Below are 20401 nucleotides of genomic sequence, written 5' to 3'. Positions count from 1 at the left end.
TTTTCATATTTACTTGACTACCGTATCTCTTTTACCCTTATACAGCATTCCTCGCTCAAAGCATCCGGCATACCAGCGAATCTAATCTAATAAAATCAGGTTTATTGTGGTATATCACATTAAAACAGGTATATACACCTGAAAAAAAATGCATATCTTAGTTAACAAAGCGCACATACACAATTAGGACTAAGGGATTTGGCCCTAAATCATATCATATCAAAAATATTGCGAGGGGGGCTCAGAGTAGTCCAGCAGACTAAGGCACAGATACTTTGATCAGGAGATCACTGGTTTGAATCCCGGTCATGCAGCTTGCCATTAGCTGTCGGAGCCCTGAGAGAGCCCAACTAGCCTTGCTCTCTTAGGGGTCTCTTCGGCGGAATGGCCCTTTATTTAATACATTAATTTCATTCACATTTAGGGTTTTTTAGCAGAGTGACGTACAAAAGTGCTTCTTTGTTTACTTTGTAAATATCTATAGCTAGTTTGTAGAGACTAGGATCAAGAGATACACCAAGCTTTGATAATAGTTAAACTAAACCTTACTAAGAATCTGAGAAGAGAAGCACTGTTGTTTAGAGTGAGAGGTTGTTGGCTTTCCTGGCAACAGATTGTCAGGATGTCAACCTGCTTACTGTCATCGAGAGATCATTGAGACATCATTGAGACATCATTGAGAGATCATTGAGAGGTCATTGAGAGATCATTGAGAAATCATTGAGATGTCATTAAGAGATTATTGAGAGATCATTGAGAGGTCATTGAGAGATCATTGAGAGATCATTGAGAGGTAATTAAGAGATTATTGAGAGATCATTGAGAGATCATTGAGAGATTATTGAGAGATCATTGAGAGATCATTGAGAGGTCATTAAGAGATTATTGAGAGGTCATTGAGAGATCACTGAGAGGTCATTGAGAGATCATTGAGAGATCATTTTAAGAGATCATTGAGAGATCATTGAGAGGTAATTTTAAGAGGTCATTGCGAGATCATTGAGAGGTCATTGAGAGATCATTGAGAGGTCATTGAGAGATCATTGAGAGATCATTTTAAGAGGTCATTGCGAGATCATTGAGAGGTCATTGAGAGGTTATTGAGAGATCATTGAGAGATCATTGAGAGGTCATTGAGAGATCATTGAGAGATCATTTTAAGAGGTCATTGCGAGATCATTGAGAGGTCATTGAGAGATCATTGAGAGGTCATTGAGAGATCATTGAGAGATCATTGAGAGGTCATTTTAAGAGATCATCGAGAGATCAGGCAGCGATAGATCTGAAGCACACAGCCCTGAGTGGCTCTGTCGTTAAGGGTCAGTGAGGAGTATGTGATGCTGCCCTTTCACTGGTGAAAGCGAAACTATTCAGTATGTCAAATGCACCAGTCACTTCTCAGAACATACCACATCCTCACAGCTGTCAACATGATGGATAAGGCTTTTGTTCTTGTTGAATGCACTGTATTTTCCCCCATATACTTAGACACATAAGTGATAAGTGATATCTGCTTTGTTCTGCCACTCCTCCTCCTCCTTCACCCTTCAGAAGACAATAACAGATTACAGTAAAACTAATTAAAAAAAAAGCAGAGAAATGGGTAGATTTCTGAGAACAGATTCTGAAAAGAAAAAAAGTGGATGGGGAGACTGCCCCCTCTAACCTCCAGAGAAACAACAAAAGATACGTCCTAAAGATTTGCTTCAGCAGAAAGATGGCAATCTGGAATGGGGTGACTATTTTTGACAAAAAAAATCACATATTTTTGACAAATTCCTTCTGCATTTTCAGACTGGTGTTTTTTAACGACTGGTTCTGAATTATGTTATTTTTTCCATGTTTTTCATATTTAATTGACTACCGTATCTCTTTTACCCTTATATAGCATTCCTCGCTCAAAGCATCCCAATGCATATCTTAGTTAACAAAGCGCACATACACAATTAGGACTAAGGGATTTGGCCCTAAATCATATCATATCAAAAATATTGCGAGGGGGGCTCAGAGTGGTCCAGCAGACTAAGGCACAGATACTTTGATCAGGAGATCACTGGTTTGAATCCCGGTCATGCAGCTTGCCATTAGCTGTCGGAGCCCTGAGAGAGCCCAACTAGCCTTGCTCTCTCTGGGGTCTCTTCGGCCGAATGGCCCTTTATTTAATACATTAATTTCATTCACATTTAGGGTTTTTTAGCAGAGTGACGTACAAAAGTGCTTCATTGTTTACTTTGTAAATATCTATAGCTAGTTTGTAGAGACTAGGATCAAGAGATTCACCAAGCTTTGATAATAGTTAAACTAAACCTTACTAAGAATCTGAGAAGAGAAGCACTGTTGTTTAGAGTGAGAGGTTGTTGGCTTTCCTGGCAACAGATTGTCAGGATGTCAACCTGCTTACTGTCATCGAGAGATCATTGAGACATCATCGAGACATCATTGAGAGGTCATTGAGAGATCATTGAGAGATCATTGAGAAATCATTGAGATGTCATTAAGAGATTATTGAGAGATCATTGAGAGGTCATTGAGAGATCATTGAGAGATCATTGAGAGGTCATTGAGAGATCATTGAGAGATCATTTTAAGAGATCATTGAGAGGTAATTAAGAGATTATTGAGAGATCATTGAGAGATCATTGAGAGATTATTGAGAGATCATTGAGAGATCATTGAGAGATCATTGAGAGGTCATTAAGAGATTATTGAGAGGTCATTGAGAGATCACTGAGAGGTCATTGAGAGATCATTGAGAGATCATTTTAAGAGATCATTGAGAGATCATTGAGAGATCATTTTAAGAGGTCATTGCGAGATCATTGAGAGGTCATTGAGAGATCATTGAGAGGTCATTGAGAGGTCATTGAGAGATCATTGAGAGATCATTTTAAGAGGTCATTGCGAGATCATTGAGAGGTCATTGAGAGGTCATTGAGAGATCATTGAGAGATCATTGAGAGATCATTGAGAGATCATTTTAAGAGGTCATTGCGAGATCATTGAGAGGTCATTGAGAGATCATTGAGAGGTCATTGAGAGATCATTGAGAGATCATTGAGAGGTCATTTTAAGAGATCATCGAGAGATCAGGCAGCGATAGATCTGAAGCACACAGCCCTGAGTGGCTCTGTCGTTAAGGGTCAGTGAGGAGTATGTTCAGTATGTCAAATGCATCAGGAGTATGTACTATTCAGTATGTCAAATGCATCAGTCACTTCTCAGAACATACCACATTTTCACAGCTGTCAACATAAGGCTTTTGTTCTTGTTGGATGCACTGTATTTTCCCCCATATGCTTAGACACGTAAGTGATAAGTGATATCTGCTTTGTTCTGCCACTCCTCCTCCTCCTTCACCCTTCAGAAGACAATAACAGATTACAGTAAAACTAATTTAAAAAAAAAGAAAAAATGAGAAATGTGTAGATTTCTGAGAACAGATTCTGAAAAGAAAAAAAGTGGATGGGGAGACTGCCCCCTCTAACCTCCAGAGAAACAACAAAAGATACGTCCTAAAGATTTGCTTCAGCAGAAAGATGGCAATCTGGAATGGGGTGACTATTTTTGACAAAAAAATCACATATTTTTGACAAATTCCTTCGATTGTGAACCTTTTATGGAGCGCAGTAAAGAAAGCTGTGTTTAACATACGAAATCTACATTCAAAAACGACACCTAAACCATTCCTAAATCACTCAATAACCACAAATTAAAATTACTGGAGGACCACAAAGTTCAGCGAAAAACAGAGGATAATTCAGCCTGCAATTTTCTCAGAGGACCCCCTGAGAAATCCATCCACTAAAAAAACATTGTGTTCATTTCTATGGAAGAATGGAAATCCACTGTTCATTTATATTGTATTATTTATTCTTATTTAAAACTAGTGTCAAGTTCAGTAGTTCACGTTATCATTAGGGAAAGTGAAACTATTCAGTGTGTAGGATCCTTCAACCCCTGTAGCGCCGTCAGAGTTACCACGCTTAAGCGGCTGTCTGAAAGATGGACAAGGCTTTTGTTCTTGATGGACTCGCTGTGTTTTTGTTCCTCCCTCAAGTTGCTGATTCCTGATAAGGTTTGACGCTGTAAAGACGAGTGATGTTTGCTTTGTTCTGCCACTCCTTCTCCTCCGCCCTGCAGAAGACAAGATGACAGATGACAGTCAAACTGAAAGATATGGCAAGAAAACGGTAGAATTCCCAGAAAAGATATTGAAGAGAAGGAGGGGACGGAGGAACCGGTCCTACAGGGGGATGACTGGGCATCCGGAGATCAGTCTCTAAACTTCAGAGAAACACAAAAGATACGTCCCAAAGATCTGCTTCAGAAGAAAGATGGCAGCCTGGAGTGGGGTGACTATTTTTCACAAATTTTCCACATATTTGACAAATATATTTTAATGTAAAGCTTTTATGGAGCAGAGTGAAGAACAATGTGTGTTGTCTGTTTGTAAAGTGGACTGTGGACGGATCAACTCTTTATAGCATGGAAGGGGCGAAGATAGGTTTGATGTTCTGTGTTGAGACAGAGAACGCTGGTGCTCCCAGGGACATGGACATCATGGACAGGTTCTACAGAAAGTTTGGGTTTGAAGGTGAAATAATAAGACAGCCAAGTAAAGAGGTGAGTTCTTACCTGAGTCTCCTAAACGCCTAAACTCTCCAAACTCCAGTTTCTCCAAACCTTTCTTTCTGTGGTACATTTTACAGTACGCACACTGTATACCACTGCAATCACAGTATGTATACAACACTTTTATCTTTAACTTTTATCTCAATAATACTCACAGAACTGTAAATATTATAAAAGCAATTGTGAGACTACTTTAAAAGGCATTTAAAACTGCATTTATTTCAAAATCAGCATTTTACAAAATGAAAAAGAGTTATGTACTCTTAAAAGAAGGCACTGTTTTTGTATGATCAAAGTATGAAAAAAAAATTAAGAGTGCTATTATAACAATAACTTTTGTTGTAATTATGAAGAAGGATATTGTGATTAAGAAGATGTGTCTAGATTTCATTATATGCATATCTATATATCTATATATATATATTTAAAAGATGCAGGTGGAAGGTGTAAAAAAATAGTCTGTTGGCAGGGTGTGAGATCGCAATGAACATTGTGATGCACCTTGCGCAAAGTGTAAGATAGGGCCCTATATGGTGTAATTATATCATAATATCTCATGATAAAGAGGTACTTTCTCATAATTACAACATGAAATGTCATTTTTAATCACCTGATTTTTGGTGTTTGCTTGTGCAGTTCATGCTGAGGTCTTTGCAGAATCTTGCCAACTACAGTCCAAAACCAGTCAGCTGCATCCTGATTGCATTCTCCGGTCATGGTGATGAAAAAGTTGGGGAATGGAACGAATCTGAGCTGGTCACCGCTGATCACCAACGAGTGAAAGTGAGCAGCATTACAAGCATTTTTAGTGAGACAAACTGTCCCCGGCTGAAGGGAGTACCCAAGATCTTCATCACTGATGCCTGCAGGGGAAGTAAGTCCTCCTCCTCCTCACACTCAGCATCTCAATCTCAGCCATTTGTACTTGTTGAAGGTGGTGTAGTACTCGCATCTCGAGACTGGTCATACTTGACTTATTCACTTAAAATCGAAAACTCTTGTTGACACCAACTGAACTCTTGTGTGGTATATTATTTTAACTAAAAATATATTTATTAATGAATATCATGTACTGTATTCTGACTTATAATACATGTAGAATAAGTAACAAATATTATATTTGTGTTTTTTTATTTTTTAGATTTATACGATACAAATAATAATCTTGTCTCTTGTCTTGGACTCAACTACTAAAGGTCTTGATCTTGTCTTGGACTCGATTACTTAAACTCTTGATATAGAACACGATTACTAAAAGTCTTAATCTTGAACTCAACTACTTAAAGTCTTGATCTTTGTTTCAACTACTGAAAGTCTTGATCTCGGCATGGACTTGACTACTAAAGGTCTTGGTCTTGGCATGGACTTGACTACTAAAAGTCTTGATCTTGGCATGGACTCGACTACTAAAAGTCTTGATCTTGGCATGGACTTGACTACTAAAGGTCTTGGTCTTGGCATGGACTTGACTACTAAAGGTCTTGGTCTTGGCATGGACTTGACTACTAAAGGTCTTGGTCTTGGCATAGACTTGACTGCTAAAGGTCTTGATCTTGGCATGGACTTGACTACTAAAGGTCTTGATCTTGGCATGGACTTGACCACTAATGGTCCTGATCTTGGCATGGACTTGACTACTAAAGGTCTTGGTCTTGGCATGGACTTGACCACTAAAGGTCTTGATCTTGGCATGGACTCAACTACTAAAGGTCTTGATCTTGACTGAGGCTTGAATACTAAAAGTCTTGATCTGGCATGGACTTGACTACTAAAAGGCTTAATATTGTACACGACTACTTAAAGTCTTAATCTTGGATTTGACTACTAAAGTCTTGATCTTGGCATGGACTTGACTAATAAAAGTCTTGATCTTGCACTCAACTGCTAAAAGTCTTGATCTTGAACTTGACTACTAAACACATTGGTCTTGACTTGGACTCGATTATTAAAAGTCTCGATCTTGACTTGCATTTGCACTTGACTTGTGTCATGCATTGCATTTTATGTTCTCTTTATTTGTTTGCAGGAATACATGAGTTTGGAGTCATGCACGGCTCAGGCAAAATCCAGGGTAAATAACTTTCAATTAAATTCAAACTCACCTGTGGAAAGTAACAGCAGTGGTCAATATAAAAATCACAAATGAAGCCAGATGAAAAGGATAGATGTTGATTCAGTCTTTGCATTGTATGTCTGGGTGTGCCACACTAAGCATGGAGAACAGAGAGGAGAAGAGAACTGTCTGAACTAATTTAACTAATTTAAATCAAGTTCTGCGGGAACTATACGTTGACATTTGAATTAAATGAAATGCTTTGGCAAGACCCAAAAAGATCCCACTGATGACATAAAGACATAAAAATGCTAGGCTGCGGTTTCTAGGGCAAATTCTTGTGGACAGATAAGGTAGAGCTTTTTGGTAAATCACATCATTTAATCAACTCTTAAACCTAACCTCCCAAGAAAGATGTGTTGGGTTTGTCTTGACTGTATGCAATACACCATAAAATCTAAAGATTGCCAAAAGATTCTGGGTCGCAGAGTAGGTCCCAGTGTCAGAAAGTTGGGTTAGAGTCTTAAGTCATGGGTCTTCCGGCAGGACAATGACTCCAAACTGAAGAGCTTTATTTGATAGACTCTCAGCTTGCCTTCTGCATTTTCTTTACATGTATTATATGTTTGTTTGAAGGATTAAGAGCTAAGAATGAGCGTGATGAGGAATACCTCCGAAAATACAGGACAAGCTACCGGTCAGCTGTCATCAACGACATGTTTGCAGTGTATGCAGCAACTCCAGGTAAACACTGAGCTGCTAAACGCTGAGCTGCTACAAAACAATACACACTGGTGCTGTGTACTGGCAAGCACTTGGCAATATGATAAAATGATACTTGGCATTATGATTCAGAGATTACCAATTAATATATTGCTATGACGTAAGCAAGCACCCTATTGTAAGCAATGTGATATACTGAGATTGTTAGTCTCTCACTAACTACAGTAAAATACTGCTAACAAGTGGGCGGGGTTTAAATACAACACTAAATAAACCACTTTTGACACATCTTTAAAATAATTGAAAATTAATACTTAAAGCGTTTCTTTCTAGGCAATCCAGCCTACATGGATGAATTGACAGGGGGCTATCTGTTCTTCTGCATTGAAAGAGTGTTTCTGGACCACAGCACAGTCGGAATACACTTCATGGATCTGTTCATAAGGGTAAAGGGTTTAAACTGCTGTAATTATATTGTAACTTCCATAGCAATCATTACCATCACTACAATAATTTATTATCTCTGATTCTATCGTTAAATCAATTGCATTCAGTCTTCATTACCTTCATTACCTCTAATTCCATCATTACCTTCATTAGTAGAATTATCTTTATTACCTCTAATTCCAACATTATCATTATTACTAGCATTACCTCAAATTGCAATCACTATCTTCATTGCAATCATTACCTTTGTTGCCTCTAATTCCAACATTACCTTATCTGTAATTCAATCATTACCTCCAATTTAATTTTTTTAATTACAATCATTATCTTTATCTCCATCATTACATTTATTACTATCATTACCTTTATTACCTCTCATTGCAACATTACCTTCATTGCTAGCATTACCTTCATTACCTCTAATTTCATTTTTGTTTTAATTACAATCATTATTCTTAACTCCATCATTACATTTTTACTATCATTACCTTTATTACCTCTAATTCCAACATTACCTTCATTGCTAGCATTACCTTCATTATCTCTAATTCCAACATTACCGTTATTACAAGTATTACCTTCATTATCTATAATTCAATCATTACCTCCACTACAATCATTACCTTCATTACCTCTGATTTCATTTTTGTTTTTATTACAATCCTTACCTTTAATTCCATTACTACATTTACTACTACTCATTTCAATAATTATCTTCATTGCGTGAATTAGTCCTTTCTTTAATTACTGCAATTATCAGTAATTATTACATTACCAACATTACCGTCGTTACCTTAGTTTACAGAACTAACTTAATTACTGTCATTGCTATCATTACCTTCCTTACCATCATTTCTTTCATGATCATTTCATCATTTCTCCACTGTTACCTTAAATCACATCATTACCATCATTACCTTCATTCCTTTCATTTTAATTACTGCTTTGATTACCTTCATTACTTTTATTCACATCAATATCATTATTTAATGTAAACAGTGTCAAAAACTTCATCAGCAGATGAGGAGTAGACGTGAGGGCTAACAGGGATGTGTTGTGTCCACAGGTGAAGCAGTGCTTCGAAAAAATCAACTCAAGCACATGCGTTGATTTACCACTGCTGACCATGAACATGGAGAGCACCTTCAGCCATCTCCTCTATCTGGGCTAGAGCTGTACTAAAATACAATACCTGCGTTATTCCTCTACTACTCTCTCTCTATATATATTATTATTAAGGGACCATTTCAGTTTCTGAATCAGTTCTCTGATTTTGCTTTTGTCATTTAGAGCATGTAAAGTTCCGAAATCAAGATTTGGTGGAATAACCCTGCTTTTTAATCACAGTTTTTTCATGCATCTTGGCATCATGTTCTCCTCCTCCACCAGTCTTACACACTGCTTTTGGATAACTTTATGCTGCTTTACTCCTGGTGCAAAAATTCAAGCAGTTCAGTTTGGTGGTTTGATGGTTTGTGATCATCCATCTTCCTCTTGATTAAATTCCAGAGGTTTTCAATTTGGCAAATGAAAGAAGTTCATCATTTTGAGTGGTCTCTTATTTTTTCCAGAGCTGTATACATATATTACATACACTAGTTCTCTAGTAAACTCTTTACGACTGTTTTTCTGCACTTGTTTTATGAAGTTTTTTGCGATAAAGATAAAACAGCTGTATTTGTCCTGCCTGCTCCTCTCCATATCAGCACCAGGGGGCACCTAAAGACTAGAGATATTCAGCACTGTTTGCACCACAAACTGTTTTTTAAAAAAGTATTTATTTTATTAACGTATATAAAACATATAAGAACAATACAGAATTAACAATAAGCAATAAAAAATAATGCCATGTCTTAATAAAAACTCCTGTGTGAGAACTGTGTGAACTTGTACAATATTTACACACCGTACATAAACTCTGTGTATTAATGCAGAATTAACGAATAAATAACAATAGATATTATATAAATACTGATAAATAAAAAAATAATCATCCTCCTGAGTGCTCTGTCTGATTTGAGAGTGAGGGTCAGAAGAAGATGGAAGGACCACAGGCCCTAAGGAGTCCCGCGCCGGACGAGAAGAGAGTTGGGCTTTACGATGACCGCCTGCAAAACACACAAATACAAACACTGTTAACAACATTTCAATATAAGAATATTACTATAAATAACTGTAAAGTAACTATAAAATTAAGCATTAACATCTAAAGCCACAGAGTATGTATGAGTATGAATTATTCCATCAAATACTTCTGTAACCAGCGTGAATTATTCCAGTTCTCCTGTGTCCAGTATGAATTAGGCTGTCTATAAGACTAATACTCCTGTATCCAGTATGAATTATTCAGTATACACCACAAATACTTCTGAAACGAGTATGATTCATTCCAGCATGAACTGTTCAGTAAAAACTACAAATACCTCTGTGTCCAGTATAAATGATTCACTGTGCATTAACAATACTACAAAACCTGCTGTCTCCAGTATGAATTACAGAGTGTTTGTGTGTGTGTGTGTGTGGGTGTGTGTGTGTGGGTGAGGGCTGCTTTTCCTTACTTGGCCAAAATCTTCTCAATCACTTTTGTGACCCAAGGTGCTTTAGGATCCAGACAGATCTCCTGACCGTTGCTCTTCAATGTCGCACTGAGGACCAAACACAAGAGTACATGATCAGTATGTGGACTGTGCGTAGTCAGTAGGTGGTCAGTAGGTGGACTGTAGGTGGTCAGTTTGCCAGTGGGTAGACTATAGGTGGTCAATTTGTCAGTAGGTGGTCAGTAGATGGTTACTAGGTAGACTGTAGGCTGTCAGTTTGTCAGTCGGTAGACTGTAGGTGGTCAGTTTGTCAGTAGGTGAACTGTAGGTGGTCAGTTTGCCAGTGGGTGGTCAGTAGGTAGACTGTAGGTGGTAAGTTTGCTAGTGGGTGGTCACTAGGTAGACTGTAGGTGGTCAGTTTGTCAGTAGGTGAACATTAGGTGGTCAGTAAATAGACTGTAGGTGGTCAGTTTGTCAGTAGGTGAACTGTAGGTGGTCAGTAAATAGACTGTAGGTGGTCAGTTTGTCAGTAGGTGAACATTAAGTGGTCAGTAAATAGACTGTAGGTGGTCAGTTTGTCAGTAGGTGAACTGTAGGTGGTCATTAAATAGACTGTAGGTGGTCAGTTTGTCAGTAGGTGAACATTAGGTGGTCAGTAAATAGACTGTAGGTGGTCAGTTTGTCAGTAGGTGAACTGTAGGTGGTCAGTAAATAGACTGTAGGTGGTCAGTTTGTCAGTAGGTGAACATTAGGTGGTCAGTAAATAGACTGTAGGTGGTCAGTTTGTCAGTAGGTGAACTGTAGGTGGTCAGTAAATAGACTGTAGGTGGTCAGTTTGTCAGTAGGTGAACATTAGGTGGTCAGTAAATAGACTGTAGGTGGTCAGTTTGTCAGTAGGTGAACTGTAGGTGGTCAGTAAATAGACTGTAGGTCGTAAGTTTGCTATTGGGTGGTCAGTAGGTAGACTGTAGGTGGTCATTTTGTCAGTAGGTAGACTGTAGGTGGTCAGTTTGTGAGTATGTGAAATGTAGGTGGCCAGTAGGTAGACTGTAGGTGGTCAGTTTGTCAGTAGGTAGACTGTAGGTGGTCAGTATCTGTGCTGTAGGTGTTCAGTATGTGAGTAGGTATTCTGTAGATGGTCAGTGGGTATAAATATGATCAGTAATTGATCAGTAGGTGGTCAGTCTGTCAGTATGTGGTCAATGGGTGGTCAGTCTGTCAGTATGTGGTCAGTGGGTGGTCAGTAGGTCTGTAGATAAACATTGAGCACTCACATGATCTCAGTGTCTTTGCAGTGGGGGTTTGGAGGGAAGAGCTCTATGCTCTCGATCAGTTTGCCGATCCGTCTGCTTTCGGTTCCACTGCAGCGACACCGTGGTTCTACACCCAGCCCATGAAGACTCATACCTACAACACAGTCATCACGATTATCATTAAAACCAACAGAAGAATCAACTTTAATCATAAACTCTATTCTGAACATTCTGTAGGAACGATTCTGTAGAAATGAACTTAGTGTAGTTTTGGTTCTTCAGTGGACGGGTTTATCATCCACACTGACAACTATATGAACTATATCAAATAATATAATAAATAGATATGGAAACAGATGGAATTTAGCCCTACATGCTAGTAAACATGCCTCCACTGTAGCGCCTGGGGAGCTTTGACGGTAAAGAGCCCAGCTCAGGAACCCAACCCTAACCACTGAGCCACCACTGCCTCAGTTTACGTTATTTAGAGTCAGTTTACTTAAGAGGGATTAAGTCTAGTACTGGACTAAACATCATTTGTGACTCAATCCATCACTGTCCAGAAAACCAACCCATAGTTTAAGAGTGTTTAGCTGAGCTTACCTTCAGCCAGAGTGAAGAAGACCGTCAGTAAAGAAACGCACACAACTATGCGCTTCATTCTGCTTCGGATAGTGGAGATTCTGGAGACTTTTGGAGTTTCTGAAGATTCTGCAGGTTCTGTAGACTTCAGGTTCTGGAAATGGAGGAGACTTTGGCGGTTCTGAAGAGTTTCTGAAGATTGTGGAGCCTTTGTGGAGATTCTGCAGCCGTTACGTTCTGGAGCTCTGCAGACTGAGCAGATTCTGGAGTGTCTGAGAGCTGTGAGGAATCCTGGCTCTATTTATCTCTGCTGGCTGTGACTCACGAGTGTGTTTCGCAATGCTGTGGGCCACTGGGAAAGTCTAGGCTGAGGTAACAGAGCACATGTGTGTGTTTGTCTTCTTCATTCAGGAGCAATCTGGAGTTTTAGAAAGTGACTATTTAGAAGAGTGCTGAGTTCTGCAGGAATTTCACATCCTGATTTTAACCAAATGAGTTCATGTCTCCTGCCTTTTCTTCCTCTTTAGGAAAACCACATCTCTTATTTAACCATTAGAGAATTAATACATCGCATGGACTATATATTTATTTATTTATTTTTTTTTTTATTCATTTTTTGTTTATTTATTATTTCTTTTATTTTTTATTTCATTTTAATGTTTTGTATTTTCATTCTTGTTCTTAGTTCTATTATTCATTTAATCACTTATCATTTTTAATATTTTACTTTACTTTTACTATTATCTATTTACTTATTTTATATTTTATAAAAAAAAATATTTTTATGTCAAATTTGTTTTTTTTTTAGATTTTTTTTTATTAAATGTTGATTTAAAATGTGTACTTCTTTTATTTATTTTTTTACTATTTTATTTCTTATCATTTCTAAATTATCATTAAATGTGTTCAATCCCTTTGATGTTATAAAGGCTCTGCAACATTGTAAATCAGCGTCACCCTCAATGTTTCTTCCCGAGTAAAAATAAAGGTTGATTGATTGATTGAAGTATTGGGACACATCTATTGTCTCTACTGTCCAGGTTAGACTTTCTGGTAGACTATTGTGATGCATTGTTGTAAGGATTTGACTGAATTCAGCAACAAGTGTGTTATTAAAGGGGTTGAGTACCGAAATTCGATACTGAAAAGCCGTCTCTCATGGTGACAGTATGAGAATGAGATTACTTATGCTGGCTGTGCGTGAATAATCAGCAGTTTTTTGTATTGTTTGGTTACAATTTGGAAAAATATAGAAAAAATGATTGTTTGAGTAATGTTACCAAATTTATTTTTAAAAGTATTGAGTCTATAATGGTATCGAAAATCCTTAAGCAATACCCAGCCTTGTTCTTATCCCCAAGTTCAGAAACTCTTATCCAAAAATATTGGATGGAGCACCATCATTCCAAAGAACACAGTTCCACTGATCCCCAGCTCAATGCAGCGAACGAACAGGGCTTTCTACCTGTCTAGCCCTACATACCAGAATCTTCTTCCAGTACAAACCAAGCTTTAGTTCCTGCTCTCATTTTAGCATCTTTTCCAGCAAGATTTTCCAGCATGTCCAAAATTTAGCTGCCACTGTTCTTTTACAACCAACTAGATACCTGGTAATTTTTGGTTTGTAGAATGTTTTCTGAACATCACAATTAACGATCTTAATCCTTCAATTTGTATTTTGGTCTGAACGTATTTGTTTAACGTTTTTAAACATTTAGGTAACAAATCGCTGTTTTGGCAAAGTTAAATTTAACATTTTCCACAATGTTTCATGTATTAGTCTAGCTGGGAGCATTACCTGAGATACATTCTAATAACATTGCGATTTGTGATGCAAACCATTGGTATATCACACAATTTCCTCCTGAAATCTGTTGGGGCGTCGGCTGCTTGTCTGAAAACTCTGTTCCTTATCACATTTATTAAATTGCACACAGAAAAGGTTGCATGGACCCTCAACCCACTGCTTGAACACAGTCTCTCGGGATTGTGCACAATGGAATCAATGGCTGCCAGTGTTTCACGTTGACTGCGTCTCTATGTTACCTTCTGGCTCCTCTTTTAAATTAGATAGCTAATTCCATTGCTTTACCATCCCACCTTTCTGGCATGACACTGATGAATGTCTGACAGGTCGGGGTCTCCTGTTACCTGCTTCAGAACAGCTGCCTACCCTCCAGCTACTGAAGAACTGGAAGAACAGCTTTATTACAGATGAGCTCCTAATGAACCTTAAGACCTCAAAAACAATGAGGAATCTAAGAAAGTCCCTCAGTGGTTGTTTTCATACCGTATATAACCAGATTAGTTCACACATCCGGCTTTTTCTTCCTCTTTAGAAAAAATCCCTTCCCTTTTTTGGAAACATCTGCATTTGATGAACATAATCAACACTATGTATGGACAAAATGCATTGGGGCATCTGCTGATTCACTTTTTCTTTTTAAATCAAGGGTATTAAAATAGTGTTCATAATTTCCTGTAATGAACCATCATGAGAGATCACAGAGATCACATGGTGCTGGCAATTTCACCTTCTTGCTCTTTTGTTTTATAACTGGATTTCATTAAAGCTGCTTTGTGGCAACATTTATAAAAACAAATTCATTGAATTTCAGAGAAGATTAGGAGTGAATTTACTCAAAACGTACCTTTATTCAACACCGGAAACAAACTTAAAGAAACATATTAACGGCCCAGTGCGGCTCTAGATGCTTAACTATAGTGTCTTAGGTTCATGTTGCCTCAGCCTTCCAATCACCATCAGCGTATCTCTCAAGTGAAGGCTAAGGCTAAGGGGTCTTTATGCCGGTTCAACACGGTCCAGCTGGGACAGACCGGGGCTGCACATCATGCCGTGGGGCAGACCCATGGTTCCCCTGCCTCCCCACTTTTCAATGTGTGTGTGTACAGTATACACACTGAAGAACCTACTATAACCTACTTCAAGCTGGGAACTTGGTGGGTGCTTGCATATTTTTTTTTGTGCCAAATTAGTGGTCTAAAAATGCCAACAATATCATTTTTCGCAATAATTTGTGGGACAAAATATCATTCGCAAAAGAAATGTTAGCGTGAGGCCTAGATGGAGGTTTCTGATGATGCTGAATAAGAGAACACTGCATTAAAGCTTAATAGAGCTCCTAAATAACCTTAAAAAAACTGTGTGCACACATGCTAAGCCTGGGATTGGGAAAGTGTGTGTCTCTTCATGTCTGAGGGAAATGAAACAGTCCCACAGTAATAAAGAAGCTAGCGTTTGTGTGTGTGTGATCAACCATTAACATCATGATCAACTGAAGCGAAATAAACTGTAGTAACCTCCTTTTTGAGTCTTGATGAAGTGGTTTTAGAGCCACCTGAGCAAAGAAAGTGAAGCAAGAGTGCAAACAAAGCACTGCTTGTTTTAACCGTGCAAAAAATAAAGGTAAGATGCTGGGAACGTCTTCCTACTGCTTTCTCACGATCACTCAGATTTGTGGACAGTGGAGCGGGTGGATGCCTTTGGTCTCAGGGTGTCTTCGTGTCTATGTCCCCTTCTGGCTCATTGCTTTTAGTTATGGTGTTATAGTTAAATCTGTTCAGCCGAGGCAGTATTTATTTTGTTATACTACTGCAATACTGTTACTACTCTCCCATGAAGACCATTTTTGTCTCTTTCTTATTATTGAATCATGAAGACTGTCCTTAACTGAGGCGAGTGAGACCCGCAGTTCTTTAAATGAGGTTCTGGGTTCTTTTGTGACCTTCTGGATGAGTTGTTCATGCCCTTTTGGAGTAATTTGGAGTCATTTGTGAATTATATTACAGATTTTGGTAAGTCTGCTTTGTGGCATCAGTTGTAAAAACAGGTATACATGATTCTAAAGTACCTGAAGACTACAGTGTATGTGCATGTGCATGTGCTTGTACACTTGTACACGCCCATCCTGAGCCTGGGAATCAGTAGTTTTTGTTTTTTTTGCCCTGAGCCGCAGTGTGTCTCTTCATGTCTTCATGTCAGTGAAACTGACTCCAACAGGAATAAAGAGGCATTTGTATTTGTGTAATCAACCGTAATTATGTTATCATAATCATATTCACCATCTGCCAACAATCAGTAATAGCAGTGTCAAATCAACCTGATCCGCACTGAAACATGTGTTACTCTATAACACGTTACAGCAGGTCTCGCTCAGTACAAGCAAGTTTTAATTGTAGGCAAATATAATCTTATTAAATATATCCAGCAGTGTGTAAATGAAAAAAAGATCTATACAAACCAAACTGGCCCTATGTGATAAAGAAAATCTAAATCCTAGTCAGCTTTGGGTCATTGTCCTGCTGCAGAACCCAAGTACACCTGAGCTTAAGGTCAAAAACTGATGGATGGATATTCTGGACATTATCCTTCAGGATTGTCTGGTAGAGAGCAGAATTCACAGCACAGAACTTTTTTTCAGGTCCTTAAGCAGCAAAGCAGCCCTAGACCATGTTTTACGTGAAGCATGTTGTTTTCCTTTTTCTGAAATTATGTTTTAGTTTTATGTAAATGCAACGCGACACACACCTTCCAAAAAAAGTTTCACTATGGTCTCTACAGGCCACAGAAAATCTATTTCCTAAAGTCCTGGGGATCATCAAGATGTTTGTTTGCAAATGTAAGATGTGCCTTTGTGTCCATTTTGGTCAGTGTTGTTTTTTTGCCTTGGAACTCTCTCATTAAGACCATTTTTGCCCAGTCTCTTTCTTATTATTTAATCATGAACACTCCTTAATAAGGTGAGTGAGACCTGCAGTTGATGATGTTTTGGGGTCTTTTGTGACCTCCTGGATGAGTTGTTCTTGCCCTTTTTGAGTAATTTGAAGTAATCTGTGACTTATAGCTCTCACTGTGGTTCTCCGAAGTCCCAAAGCCTTAGAAATCACCTTTTCCAGACTGATAGATGATCAATGACTTGGTTTTCTCATCTGTTTTTGAAATTCTTCAGATCGGGGCATAATGAGTTGCCTTTTCAGATATTTTATGTTTGAGGTTCATGCTGTCAGACAGGTTCTATTTGAGTGATTTCTTGTTTGACAGGGTTGCCAATTATTATTTTTTTTCTTTTTACATAGGACCAAGTGCAAGTTTTTTTTTGGATAGTTTAATTTTCCTTAATAAATTAAATGTATTAATCAAAAATGCTTTTTGTATTTACTCAGGTTATCTTTGTCTGATATGAAAATGTGCTTGTCAGTTGGATTAAAAAAATAAATAAATAAATGAATGAAAAAATTGCATTGCATTAAAATATACATTTCCATAAAATACAATACAATATCCAAACGCACAACATATTACAAAATTATTTACAAAAAATAATTCACTAAAAATCAATTTGTCTCATTTTTGCTGATAAATGTCCATAGTCCATCCTTTTGAGTTTCATTATGACCTGTTTCAAAATACTTTCACTTGTAATATTTCGATTGTCCATAACAATTTTGCATCTCATTCTCCATAGTTTATATTTTACCATGCAAATAATCAACTAAAGTATTTCACTTTGAGATACGGTGAGGCATTCTTTAAAAACGCAGTAATTTATTGCTTTTAGATTATAAGTGATTTTTATTGTTTTTATTGTTTTGTTTATTTGTTCTCATACAGAGTTCCCCAATGGTGGAACAAACTACCTTCTACTTCCAGATCAGGAGAATCTCTCGCTATCTTTAATAAACTCCTGAAGACAGAGCTCTTCAAAGTGCACTTACTCTCCTAACACCTCTAACTAACTACCTTCTACTACCAGATCAGGAGAATCTCTCACTATCTTTAATAATAAACTCCTGAAGACAGAGCTCTTCAAAGAGCACTTACTCTCCTAACACCTCTAACTAACTACCTTCTACTACCAGATCAGGAGAATCTCTCACTATCTTTAATAAACTCCTGAAGACAGAGCTCTTCAAAGAGCACTTACTCTCCTAACACCTCTGACTAACTACCTTCTACTACCAGATCAGGAGAATCTCTCACTATCTTTAATAAACTCCTGAAGACAGAGCTCTTCAAAGAGCACTTACTCTCCTAACACCTCTAACACACTAACTACTTCTAACCTCATTTCCTTCTTCCCCTCCTTCACTCCTCTATCCTATTATTCCCCTTGACCTCCTTTTATCCCTATCCAAAGTTGTTTTTACCTTTAAACTTATTTTACATTGTACTTGACTATTGTAAGTCGCTTTGGACAAAAGCGTCTGCCAAATGTAATGTAATGTAATGTAATGATATAATCTATTCCATATTCTTTTGATCTATAGTAATTCAAAAGAAAGTGGTCTAAAGTTTCCACTTGGGTACAGTTTGATATACAACATATCGGACTGTGTATTTTATAACATTTTTATATTGTTTCTTACTGGAAGTCTTTAGTTTGTGATTAACCATATTACATCATTGGATGCTGGTGATCTTTGGGCTCTTAGGCAGCATTGCATTAAAATAAGACACGAGTCTGTACTAAAAACCAATGCATGGTCAAAAGAACACTTTCAGAGAGTTTTAAAGTCATGTTTGGATCATGTTGACAGTACCTGCAGAATCACTGCAAGTGTAAAAATCACAATCAGAATATCTGTATTGTATAAGAACAGGTATTAAAACCAGCTGTGCAGGAAGTGATGCTGCTATAACACGTTTCCCATACTGTTCAGATTAGTGTAACACACACCTGCTGGATATGCGGGCAGGAAATGGCAATGATATGATAATCCTTTGTCGTCAGAGCATTTGGCAATTCTCAATGAGTGTGTGTGTGTGTGTGTGTGCGTGTGTTAATGATTGACACATAGGGGTTGGTGTGAATAAAGTGGCAAAGTGTAAGAGGTCACTAACGCAGTAATAAAACTGAAAGATATGATCAGGGCATTGATTAGTTTGAAGCTAAATAATGTGATATAATATAATAATGTAAATTATAGTGTAGTGTATTAGCGTAAGAGAGCACTTCAGTTACTAAATAAATTGCTCTGATTTTGCTATTTATAGGTTTATGTTTGAGTAAAATGAACATTGTTGTTTTATTCTATAAACTACAGACAACATTTCTCCCAAATTCCAAATAAAAATATTCTCATTTAGAGCATTTATTTGCAGAAAATTAGAAATGGCTGAAATGACAAAAAAGACGCAGAGCTTTCAGACCTCAAATAATACAAAATTGGCATCATGTTCTCCTCCTCCTCCAGTCTTACACACTGCTTTTGGAGAACTTTATGCTGCTTTACTCCTGGTGCAAAAATTCAAGCAGTTCAGCTTGAATAGATTTTGCCCAGAAAGCAACATCTACAAGACATCTTGTAGATCATTGGGGGGTTATGTTAGGGCCGAATGTGATCCGAAAATTAATAAGCCTGGGAATAAGGAGGCTGGCTCTGAGCCAGGTGTGTCTGTTCATGTCTCTGTGTGTGTGTGTGTGTGTGTGCGTGTGTGTGTGTGTGTGTGATTAAACCTTTATCATCATAGTTATCATCGTCTGTCAACAATCTGTCACTGATTGTTGACAGACGATGATGATAATGATTATACACACACACACACACACACACACACACCAACACACATACACACTGTCAAATCAAACTGATCTACACTGAGCCATCCCGTTACTCAGACCCAGAATTAAAATCAGAATCAGAATCTAAAATAAATTAAATAAAAAAGAAAATAGAATTAGGATCAGAATTAGAACCAGAATTAGAATCTGAATTAGAATCAGAGTCAGAATAGGTATCACTAGAGAAAGAGAATCTGTTGCAGAATAGGAATCAGAATCAGTATAAGCATAAGAATCTAAATCAGTATTCGTCTAGAAATCAGATTCAAAATATGTATCCATATTCATTCCACAATGTAGGAATCAAAATCTGTTTCACAATAGATTCAGTATAGATAGATTCAAATCAGTATCGGAATTAGTATAAGAATTAGACTCAGCACAAGTATAGCCATTAGAATCAGAATATGTAATATGTAGCGTCTGCAGGACTATCGCTTTAATGAGGTCGGCTGAATGTCAGCTGGAAGTCATGAGCAGGAATCAGGAAAAAGTGATTTCTCTTAAAGACTGGGAATTACCCTCAGGCCCATGAGGTGACACGTGCATATCACTGATATCACTTCCTGTTATTCATTTTTAGTGGCGTTA

General features: G+C 37.7%; 2 protein-coding genes across 2 annotated transcripts; one reads left to right on the top strand and one right to left on the bottom strand.

Moving 5' to 3' along the window:
- The first annotated feature begins 3246 nt into the window (after positions 1-3246).
- LOC111195165 (caspase-14-like) lies at positions 3247-9688 on the top strand. The gene is made up of 7 exons (XM_022681591.2): positions 3247-4352; positions 4456-4623; positions 5269-5506; positions 6659-6703; positions 7322-7429; positions 7742-7854; positions 8922-9688. Exons 1-7 carry the CDS (start codon positions 4335-4337, stop codon positions 9024-9026), a joined length of 795 nt encoding a protein of 264 aa, XP_022537312.1. The 5' UTR covers positions 3247-4334; the 3' UTR covers positions 9027-9688.
- Positions 9615-12520, bottom strand: cxcl8a (chemokine (C-X-C motif) ligand 8a). Its single transcript, XM_007229283.4, has 4 exons — positions 12249-12520; positions 11667-11799; positions 10414-10500; positions 9615-9963 (listed from the first exon to the last, which is right to left on the bottom strand). The coding sequence occupies exons 1-4, from the start codon at positions 12304-12306 to the stop codon at positions 9951-9953; spliced, it is 291 nt and encodes a 96-aa protein (XP_007229345.3). The 5' UTR covers positions 12307-12520; the 3' UTR covers positions 9615-9950.
- Positions 12521-20401: the final 7881 nt, after the last annotated feature.

Source organism: Astyanax mexicanus, chromosome 25 (assembly GCF_023375975.1).
Source record: "Astyanax mexicanus isolate ESR-SI-001 chromosome 25, AstMex3_surface, whole genome shotgun sequence".
Classification (NCBI taxonomy): domain Eukaryota; kingdom Metazoa; phylum Chordata; class Actinopteri; order Characiformes; family Acestrorhamphidae; genus Astyanax; species Astyanax mexicanus.
Note: the sequence above shows the minus strand (reverse complement) of the source record. Positions and strands in the feature narration are given on the sequence as shown.

Bases quoted from the DNA above. Each gene is read 5' to 3' on its own strand.
- LOC111195165 (XM_022681591.2), top strand. The intron at 4,624-5,268 runs GTGAGTTCTTAC...TTGCTTGTGCAG, and splicing joins TAAGACAGCCAAGTAAAGAG to TTCATGCTGAGGTCTTTGCA. The intron at 6,704-7,321 runs GTAAATAACTTT...GTTTGTTTGAAG, and splicing joins CGGCTCAGGCAAAATCCAGG to GATTAAGAGCTAAGAATGAG.
- cxcl8a (XM_007229283.4), bottom strand. From the start codon at position 12,306: ATGAAGCGCATAGTTGTGTGCGTTTCTTTACTGACGGTCTTCTTCACT. The intron at 11,800-12,248 runs GTAAGCTCAGCT...ACTGTGTTGTAG, and splicing joins CTTCTTCACTCTGGCTGAAG to GTATGAGTCTTCATGGGCTG. The intron at 10,501-11,666 runs GTGAGTGCTCAA...TTTGGTCCTCAG, and splicing joins TGCAAAGACACTGAGATCAT to TGCGACATTGAAGAGCAACG.